Genomic DNA, 9,607 nt, shown 5'->3' with positions numbered 1-9,607 from the left:
TGTTTCTGGCAGTTCACCCTCTGAGTGACTGCATCAACAGCAGTGAGCATTGCCTGTAAGTGGCCAAAAGTGAGGCTATGGTAGGACTTAAAGGAGTTCTCTTATGTGAGCATGGGTTAGTCAGTATTTGTTAAAGCATACCATTTCAAACATTGTAATGAAAGCATTTCAACTTTATTTCTTATTTTGACATGCTTTGTTTCATATCAGTGAATAAGTATTTGCTAAAATGTATGTGAATGAGGTTAGGGCATATGACAAGCAAACATAATCCAAAAGATTATCTGTATGCCTGGTACATGATCAAAGAAGGTGTCTCCTGTCACTGGTCATTGTGTCATGCTGCGTACCATATAGCTTCAATTTAGACATTTTAGGAGATTTATCCTGGGAATCAACAATCTTCTTGAGTTGATGATCTACATTTCCATAATACTTTATGCTGTATACATTTATTCTTTCAAACAATGTCATGGTTACACTCCAAAGATACACACACAATTCATGAGCCGGTCGTTGCTGATGGCTCCGTTGTTGGCTGGAGCGCCTGCCCCCGGCCACCCGCCTGCTGAGGTAGGTTCGAGGCGAAGGCGCTCCATCTTTAGGCTTGACAGGTATGGCTTGCGGCCGGTGACAGCGGTCGCGCTAAAGGTCAGCTGACGTTAGAGGGCAGGACAGACTGTGGTGAGCACTGTAGCATGTTCAACTTTCTGCCATCAAATTCTGATGTTAACAATTTAATTGCATGATCTGATGGTAGGGGTCAGGGCTCACACAAGAAGCTCTGCTTAGCATGAGCTCTGATCCCAAAAATCCATCCATTTGGAAGGTTCAGATTAACTATTTGAAGAACTGTAGGAATAGAGTTCCATCCAGATAATTCGTTGCATGGTAACATAGGAACTGAAAGCATTTCTGGCCTGCGGTTGTTATGTATTTGCCATGAAAAGCGACCTTTTCATCAAATGCTCATGATGTTTGATTTGGTTTGCTAAAAATCGTGTGATTTGTACTCCTGTGTCGTATTTTTATGTCAATGTAGGGCTCAGTTGGTCACAAGTGCACTTGAATCCCTGTCTGCTGCCAGCTGTAGTAAGAGAAGCTGCCATTCTGGTCTCCCTGGTACCTACTAGTTAATGTCCATACTCCCGGATGCGCCTGTGCCCAGACTAGTCGCACGGCACAGCCATCTTCTGCCGTACTCTTCCAAGTAAATTAACAGGTCGTCAACATCCGACCCTCTTATCCTCTGTCTCGCTTCATCCTGCATCCTCGCGACACCCCGCTTGTCCGGGGCAAGCTGCATGCGTCAGCCACGAGTGAGCCGAGGGCCCCGTGGGTAGGGGGACCCGGACCGAGTACCCAGCGCACATGCGCGGGTTAAAGCTCGGTGGTTGGTCCCCCAGGCGCATGCAAGCCTGCCCCACCAGTAACCATTTTCCTTCATCACATTGCCCTGAAATGATCAGATGTGGTCGAAGGGGCTCTAATCCAAACAACCAACAAGAAGTCATTTTGACATGGGTCATCCTCACAATAAGCCGACCGCTCCAGCAGGCATTGGTTCTGCGTGGTGCGACCTCCAGCCGCCTGTCCGCGCCATGACCCGGCCCGCGCCCGGCAGGGGCAGCCATGGACGAGCTGGCGCGCGGCGTGGACGGCCTGCGGCTGCAGGAGGACTCGGTCGCCGACCTGCTGGACGCCGAGCCCAGCGCCGACGCTCTCCACCGGCTGCTGGAGCGCACCCAGGGCCAGGGCCTCTCCTGCGGACCGTCGCAGAATGGTGAGCGCTCAGACGGCACGCAGTGTTCGGGACGGACGCGGCGTGACGTGATCCTCGCTGGCGGACCATCTGCGGGACGGACGCGGCGTGACGTGATCCTCGCTGGCGGACCATCTGCGGGACGGACGCGGCGTGACGTGATCCTCGCTGGCGGACCATCTGCGGGACGGACGCGGCGTGACGTGATCCTCGCTGGCGGACCATCGGCGGGACGGACGCCGATGGTCCGCATTCGAGGGCGTCGTCGTTGACGCGGCCGCGTGCGGGCCTGCAGCGGGGTGGGCGGTGCTGGCGGGCGCGCGTCAGTACGCTCTGTAACCGGCGTGGCGTCCGCCGCCAGGTCTGAGTGTGCAGCGTGGCCTGCAGGCAATGTCGGCCGGCCAGCCTCTGGAGGCGCTCCACTGCCTGGCCGAGTGCCACTCCACCACGCTGCGCCACTACATGATCCTGAAGAGCTCCTGCCGACTGGCTCAGTGCGTGGCGGCGCCCTGGCGCAGGCGGCGCTGCCCCGGCTCGCGACGGCGGCTGATTTAAATGCACCCGTAGCGACACTGGGCGTGTCATTTCCTTGGCATCACGTAGAGCTGGAATGATGTTTCCGTTGCCTGGTCCGGGAATAGTGTTTTGTTTCCTTTCGGACCGTAATGTGCTTCCTCGCTTTTGAGACAGGCATGTGTCTACGATAGGATAAACCGATAACTGTATGCTGCAGCGCTCTTGCCCAAGTACCATGCAATTATCAGTTGCATCATGCCATTCTCTGTAACGTGTCTGCTTCTGGGCTGTAATGATATGCGTCATTGAGGGTGCTTCGGAGAGCACCAACCCCGCATTTTCAACACTTATCCCAATACCAGCTCAGTGAAAGCATCCCATTGCCGAGGCATGAGATGTGGTGTCCTCGGTGCCGTTGGGGGACGAGCCGCAAAAGGACGTGTGTTCAGAGCGTTCCTGATGCTTTCTTGCGTTTTGCCTGTTTTGTGTTGTTTTTCTTTGTGTCCATGCCCTGGTGCTGTGACCGGCGGCGACAGCACGGCCCAGCCCGTCCGAGTGCACTTCCAACGTGCTTGCGCTGTAAGCCTCGTGTTACCCTCTGACCGCCGGCGCCCGTGGTGCACCGCTCGCCCCAGTCGGCCCGGCCCGGGCGCCACGAGCGCCGCTGACCGTCGACGCCCGTGGTGCACCGCTCGCCCCAGTCGGCCCGGCCCGGGCACCACGGGCGCCGCTGACCGTCGGCGCCCGTGGTGCACCGCTCGCCCCAGTCTGCCCGGCCCGGGCGCCACGAGCGCCGCTGACCGTCGGCGCCCATGGTGCGCCGCTCGCCCCAGTCGGCCCGGCCCGGGCACCACGGGCGCCGCTGACCGTCGGCGCCGTCGCCGCCAGAATGGAGATGAAGTCGGGCCGGCGGGTGGAGGACTGGCCGGCCGGCACGCAGGAGGCGCTGCTGGACGCGCGCCGCCGCCTGCTGCAGTACCGGCCGTCGCCGCGCCGCCGGGAGGAGATGCTCGAGCTCATCAGCCAGGTGCCGCCCGGTATGTGCGCCGTGGCCGCCAACCGGGCGCTGCCGGGGTTCGGGTGCGGGTGTTGGCGGCGCGCAGGTGCCGCCCGGTATATGCGGTGTGAGTGTTCGCCATGCGGTGTCGGCTACGTGCGGTGGTGGCGCTGGAGTTTGTAACGCAGGGGCCGTCGTGTAATTGGCTGAGCTAGGTCTGCAACACAGTCTGTGACGTGCCACCAGCATCTGCACTACAATCGCAGAGTATGTCTGTCTGTCCGAGAGCTACTCGTTTTGTGCTGCAGGTTATGCGATGGTTTAACAGTGCGCGACTGTGTGTGTGCAGCCGACACGACATGACCGTGCACTATGTGTGTGTAGTCGACACGAGACGACCGCGCAATATGTGTGTGCAGCTGACACGACGCGACCGTGCAATATGTATGTGCAGCTGACACGACACGGCTGTGCACTATGTGTGTTCGGCCGACACGACACGACTGTGCACAGTGTGCATGTAGTCGACACGACACGGCTGTGCAATATGTGTTCTGGATGTTAAGCGAACACGACTCGACTGTGCACTTTGTGTGTTCAGTCGACACGACACGACCATGCATTGTGCGTGTGCAGTCGACACGACACGACTGTGCACTGTGTGTGCTCAGCCGACACGACACGGCCGTGCAATATGCGTGTGCAGCGGACACGACACGCCCGTGGTCAATCCATCCCCTGTTCCCAGACGGTGTGCCGCCTCAGCGCCTGCGTGCGATCGCCAGTGGTCTCGTGAATGCCTTCCCCGCCCGCCAGACCGGCCACCGCCCCAACACCGCGTACTGCTCTGACATGACCTGTCCCGCCGACCAGATTGGACCGTGGTTCAGCTGACGGCGGTGCCGCGCGCGCGCACGCGGGTGGCGCGCCTGGATACGCCCGAGCTGGTGGTGGCGCGCTTCGTCGGCGGCCGGCCCGACTCGCTGCTTCTGGCGCGTGTGCCGGCGCCGGCCGCCGACCACTGCAGCACGTTCCGCTCCGAGTTCGAGGCGATTCTGGCCGACAACGCCTCCATCCAGCGCAGCCTCTTCAACGATCGCCAGAAGTACTGGACGCAGCGCGGCCTGCTCGACGACCGCATGAAGGTGATGACGGTAGTAGTGTTGAGAACGATGGCGATGCATGAGCGCAGATTGCCTCAGGCTGACCTGACCTACATAACCGACCCGTCTGGAGGCGGCGCGGTTTGTCTCCGGACCATGCAGCAGCACTTGTGCTGGTCCAGGAAACAGCGGAGTAAGATGGCTGGTTGGACAAACACTCGGTGCTGCTGACTTAACTTTCACCGTTACGAATTTGCAGAAATACGTGGCATCTCAGGGTGCTGCACATGCCGTGCGAATGAGCGTGAGTTCCGAACGCCCAGACCACCAACCGAAATATCTCCAGCTGTTGCGAGGCGTGCTCACACCATCTCAAGCACAACGCAATATCGTAACAGCCCATAACAACATAGGGTCTTTATACCGTCGTGGGTGATATCCGACCACCAGCGCGTGACGCGTCGCGACGCCAGCGCCCACGTGACACTAGCGTGCGCGTTGCAGGCGATCGTGCGCAGCATGGAGGTGGCCTGGTTGGGCCGCCAGGCGTACCTGGTGTCGGGCGAGCCCGTCTGCCCCCGACAGCGGGCGGCGCTGGCGGCGGCGCTGGCGGCGCTGCCCGCCTCGCTGACGGCGCCGCAGCGCGCGCGGCTGGCACTCATCTGCGGCCGGCCACCGGCCACGTCAGAGGAGCTGGCCGAGCGCGTGGCCGAGGCGCTGGGCCCGGCGGCGGCGCAGCAGCAGCGGCGCGCCGTCACCGAGGCGCTGGCGGCGCGGCGGCCGGCGCTGCGCGCGGCCTCGCTCACCGCCCCTCGCCGCGGCCAGGTGATCCTGGTGCTGGACCGCGAGGTGCAGCGCTACCCGTGGGAGATGGTGGGCCAGCTGGCCCGCGGGCCCGCCTGTCGGCTACCGTCACTGGCCATCCTGGGCCTGTGCCTCGCCGGCCGGCGCGCCCAGCTGCCGCGGCCGCCCGGTGGCGCCACCTACATTATCAACCCGGCCGGCGACCTGGTCAACACGGAGCAGCGCATGGGCCCGTTCCTGGCGGAGCGCGGCTGGAGCGGTATCGTGGGCCGGCCGCCGACGCTTAAGGAGTTCGCCGCGGCACTGACCGACGGCCAGATCTTAGCGTGAGTGGGCCGGGGGGAGGGGACGGACCCGCCGCCCCGGCCGGTCGCCTATTCGCGGCGAGGTAGCGGTTCTTGTGGGGTGGAGTGGCGAGAGGAGCTCGTGATGTCTTTTGATTTCCTCTTTCGGCGGGGTACGAGTTTCTGCCCAAGCGGCCGCGCTGTTCCGTACGGGTTGATGCGTGTGTGCGGGCGTCTGTTCGTATCCGCCACGTGCAACACTGCTGAGATGACTGGCCCGTCATGTGGATGGTGTTGAGGCATCGTACTGCGCGCAGTCTGCTCGGTGTCGTATGTACCATGGTAACGCTGGTGATCAGTGTTGTTTGTACACTGCCTAGGCACCATTGGTTCGTGTTACGCCGGTGTCTCAGCAACTGCATGCACAACTCCCGGTGCTGACCACAGGACTCTTGTTGACCGAGGCCTGACCCGGCTGCCGTGACGTCATCGATCCCTGCGCGCGGCAGGTACTGCGGCCACGGCTGCGGCAGCCAGTACCTGCCGGCCGAGAAGCTGCGCTCGCTCACGTGCAACGCCGTGGCGCTGCTGTTCGGCTGTAGCAGCGGGCAGCTGGTGCAGCCCGGACCCACCGTCGACCCCTACGGCGCCGTCTACGCCTACCTCATGGCCAATTGGTGGGTGGAGAGCGCGCGCGCGCCGAGCAGGCCGCTGATACGTCGATGAAGGACGGGGGCTGGGCCTTCTTTCGTGAAGCCTTCGTTTTTTCTTCGACCTTGGTCTTAACCATGAATTTTCTTCAGACTGAATACGGAGAAAGCAGCGGCATGTTTTCATTTATGTGACATCCGTTTTGAGTTGCAGCTCTCTTTACGCCGTATTTATTCTGCTGAGTTGGTTCTAGCGTTGGTTCGTGCGCTGGACGGGAGGCAAGTACCACTTATTGTTCTTAGGGATGCGACCCAGGGCAAAGCTTGAAGTTGGCGACATCACAGATATTTGAGACTTGTTTGGGGTTTGTTTGGACTTAACAGCTGCGATTTAAGAACATCATTTTCTGCTCGTTCTGGGATAGTTAGATGTATGCTTTTGGCTAGCCCCCACTCGTTAAATCAGTGTATGAACTACTATTTTGTGCTACTTGAACAAAACTGGCATCACTCATGGCACACTGCCATGCCTGATCAGCAAGAGTTGATGGGGTGTCTTGTTTAAATCACACTGCTTGATTTACGGCTGTGTATAAAATGATCGTTATGAGCGTTGCATGACCTACTGTATTCGATGCATCCAAAAAAGCCAACTCGACATGATTACACCTGGTACGCGACGCCCTGTGCTGTTTACTCCCAGTTCACAAACGGCTGTCGTGTTCTGTGGCATGGCGCATCATGTCGCAGAGCGGACACCGTTCAGATGGTGTGTAAGTTTCGTTTTTCGTTTCGCTGGCTGTCTACTGGCATCTCCCTCACAAATCTCCTCCGTCGGGTGGGCAGTGCCGGTAGCCGAAGTACCTGCTTCAATCTTTTATGAAATTGTAGAATTGAAACTCCGGTTTATAGCTTAACAGCCGCCCGCTCGTTCCCCAGCGAGCATACTAGGCGTTTCAACGATGAGAATGGGTGGAGTCGCCTTCATTCTCTGTGCCACGTCGTATATGCGGCACTTTGCTTCCGTTGGCATGAAATATTCAATCGAAAGTGGAATGCATGCACATGTTTAGGAATACGCACACGTGTTGTCATGTCCGTGTTAATGGCGTGGCTTCATGTCCGGCGATATTGAAATTATCACAAAAATATCCGCCCTCCGAAAAAAATCCTTGAAAACTCGCCGCTCTGAAAGGCCAATGGGTTCCACTATTGCCCCAAATGATAGCTGTCTTGTTAGCTGTACTAAAGTTGGGGACTTTGTGAGGCTGGGAGATTGAGGCCGGGTACTGCTGTCGCAGGAGCTAACAGGCCACCATCGGGATGTTTGTCTCGAGAAGCTGTATGTGCTAGAACCTTCCTCGCAACCTCCCTCGAGCCTCCCTTGCGGCCTCCCTCGAGCCTCCTTTGAGCCTCTCTTGCAGCCTCCCTCGAGCTCCCTTTGCGGCCTCTCTCGGGTCTCCCTCGAGCCTCCTTTGCGGCCTCCCTCGAGCCTCCCTCGAACCTCCTTCGAGCCTCCCTCGAGCCTCACTTGCAGCCTCCCTCAAGCCTCCCTTGCAGCCTCCCTTGAGCCTCCCTCGAACCCCCCTTGCAGCCTCCCTCGAGCCTCCCTCGAGCCCCCCTCGAGCCCCCTTGCAGCCTTCCTCGAGCCTCCCTTGCAGCTTCCCTCGAGCCTCTTGCAGCCTCCCTCGAGCCTTCCTCACAGCCTGCCTCGAAGCCTGCCTCGAGCCTCCCTTGCAGGCTCCCTCGAGCCCATCTCGCAGCCTCCCTCGGGTTTTTCTCGAGGCTGCCTCGCAGCCTCCCTCAAGCCTCCGTCGTCAGTTGCGTTGTATGGCTTCTGATGCATTGTTTGGTGGGCAGACGGTATCAAGACATTTTGATGCAAATTTTTAGGCTCAAAGCACAAACCAGCTGGATCATTTTTGGGGTGGGGGCAATTGCTCAAGTTGTTATCGTCGCAACTCTTAGCCGTCGAGGCAGACAACGCCGCTATGCGAAGGCGCAGCCGGGCACCTTTCAGCTTAGACTAGGTCTCTGGCCGCCGCGCTCTCCGCGCCGGACTACGAGCCTCTGCAGTGGGGCTATGTTCCGGCGGACGTGTTTGACGCTCTGCCTGTACGCTCGCCCAGCCCGGCGATTCTAGGTAACCTGTGGTCTGTCACGGACAACATGCTCGACACCTACTCCAAAGCAGTTATCGACAAGTGGACAGGTGAGCTCAATCTCGCCCGATGGGAGGTCTCCAACGCGCTCGTACGGCACCACTGATGTACTGAAGATAGGGTGGCAGACGGCTCGCGTGGCTAGGAAATGCGCGCTTGCGAAAGGCGTTTCTGTTTGGTGTAATGTACCTTTGTGGGCCCGCCGGCTGTCCGTAAGTGGCGGTGTGCTGTGCCTGTTATTCACTGAGCATGTTTCGCCTGCCGGCCAGTACAACGCGTGCACGGCCAGATCAGTGGACATGGCGTCCCCTCATGGGAACTTCTTGCGTGGCACCCACCCAGCCACCACCTCGTCCGAGCGCTCGTTTTACACGTCCGAGCCGTCCCCTTGGGGGACGGTGGGCGCGGTGCTGCGGTGCGGCCCGGGACGGCGGCGACGGCACGGCCGCCCTCTCGTACCCCCGCGGTGACGCGGCTGCCCGCTTCCAGGCGCCGGCGACAACCCGAGCCTGCCCGAGGCCGTGTCCGCCGCGCGCGGCTCGGTCAGCTCCACCTTCATGGCCGCCGCGCCCGTCGTCTACGGCCTGCCCGTCACGCCGGACGCCGCGCTGGACCGCACGACGCCGGACCCGGCCGCGTCCGACGGAGAGGAGCGCGCGACACCAGACCTGGCCACGCTCGGCGGAGAGGTCCTGGCGGCGGCCGGCCAGGGCCACGTGACCGTGCCACCAGGGGAGAGCGGCGAGCCGCTGGACGGCGGCGGCCGGGACGGCTCGGCCGGCTCGAAGCGCACCACCCGGGATAAGGTGTCGGCGCAGCGCGATGGGTCGTCCGGACGGGCACGGGCGAGGCAGGCCAAGCCGCCGCCGCCGGCGGCGCTGGCCGCCGGCCGCGGCCGCACTCGGCGGAGCGCACGCGAGACGTAGCGCCACACCACCGCCGTAGTACCGCTGTGGAGGGGGGGGGGGGGGACTACCTCTGGATTGATTGCCAGGAAACAGTACAATGTCCGGCGGGTGACCGCCGCCGCTGACTGGGGCGTCGCGGTTGTGTTCCGCCTCGCGCGGTATAAGGCACCTTACACAGTTGTCATAAACATGAGTGTCCAATGTATTGACACAGTACGGTCATCTAGTTAGGGCACTTGCGCTTCATCATTGACTGTTGGCGAAGACGCTGTGACAAATAGATCAGTTTGAGTGTGAGGCGCCCGCTTGTACCACGATTGGGTCACCGCATGCCACCGCGGCGTTGTCCACAGTGCCCGAGCCGCCGGCCGTCGCTGCCGCACCCGCTGTGACCTCAGGCACGGCTCGAGGCACCGACCAC

At 60.5% G+C, this 9,607-nt stretch overlaps 2 protein-coding genes across 2 annotated transcripts; both read left to right on the top strand.

Annotated features, from left to right (window-relative positions):
• The first annotated feature begins 1,666 nt into the window (after positions 1-1,666).
• Positions 1,667-5,207, top strand: LOC119089326 (uncharacterized). The gene is made up of 6 exons (XM_037211996.1): positions 1,667-1,783; positions 2,124-2,256; positions 3,167-3,315; positions 4,149-4,420; positions 4,883-4,962; positions 5,204-5,207. Exons 2-6 carry the CDS (start codon positions 2,153-2,155, stop codon positions 5,205-5,207), a joined length of 609 nt encoding a protein of 202 aa, XP_037067891.1. The 5' UTR covers positions 1,667-1,783; positions 2,124-2,152.
• Positions 5,208-5,243: 36 nt separating this feature from the next.
• On the top strand, positions 5,244-9,243 carry LOC119090716 (separin). Its single transcript, XM_037213568.1, has 4 exons — positions 5,244-5,508; positions 5,976-6,143; positions 8,246-8,328; positions 8,768-9,243. The coding sequence occupies exons 1-4, from the start codon at positions 5,249-5,251 to the stop codon at positions 9,202-9,204; spliced, it is 948 nt and encodes a 315-aa protein (XP_037069463.1). The 5' UTR covers positions 5,244-5,248; the 3' UTR covers positions 9,205-9,243.
• The last annotated feature ends 364 nt before the right edge of the window (positions 9,244-9,607 follow it).

The sequence above is a fragment of the Pollicipes pollicipes genome, unplaced genomic scaffold, assembly GCF_011947565.3.
Source record: "Pollicipes pollicipes isolate AB1234 unplaced genomic scaffold, Ppol_2.1 Scaffold_3087;HRSCAF=3621_pilon_pilon_pilon, whole genome shotgun sequence".
NCBI lineage: Eukaryota > Metazoa > Arthropoda > Thecostraca > Pollicipedomorpha > Pollicipedidae > Pollicipes > Pollicipes pollicipes.
The sequence above is the reverse complement of the archived record's forward strand: the minus strand, read 5'-3'. Positions and strand labels throughout refer to the sequence as shown.

What these genes read in the sequence shown, in the direction of transcription:
- LOC119090716 (XM_037213568.1), top strand. Translation starts at nt 5,249, where the DNA reads ATGGTGGGCCAGCTGGCCCGCGGGCCCGCCTGTCGGCTACCGTCACTG. An exon ending in ACCGACGGCCAGATCTTAGC is followed by an intron (nt 5,509 to 5,975) that starts GTGAGTGGGCCG and finishes TGCGCGCGGCAG; the next exon opens with GTACTGCGGCCACGGCTGCG. An exon ending in AGTTATCGACAAGTGGACAG is followed by an intron (nt 8,329 to 8,767) that starts GTGAGCTCAATC and finishes GCCCGCTTCCAG; the next exon opens with GCGCCGGCGACAACCCGAGC.
- LOC119089326 (XM_037211996.1), top strand. Translation starts at nt 2,153, where the DNA reads ATGTCGGCCGGCCAGCCTCTGGAGGCGCTCCACTGCCTGGCCGAGTGC. An exon ending in AGCTCCTGCCGACTGGCTCA is followed by an intron (nt 2,257 to 3,166) that starts GTGCGTGGCGGC and finishes CGTCGCCGCCAG; the next exon opens with AATGGAGATGAAGTCGGGCC. An exon ending in CATCAGCCAGGTGCCGCCCG is followed by an intron (nt 3,316 to 4,148) that starts GTATGTGCGCCG and finishes CCCGCCGACCAG; the next exon opens with ATTGGACCGTGGTTCAGCTG.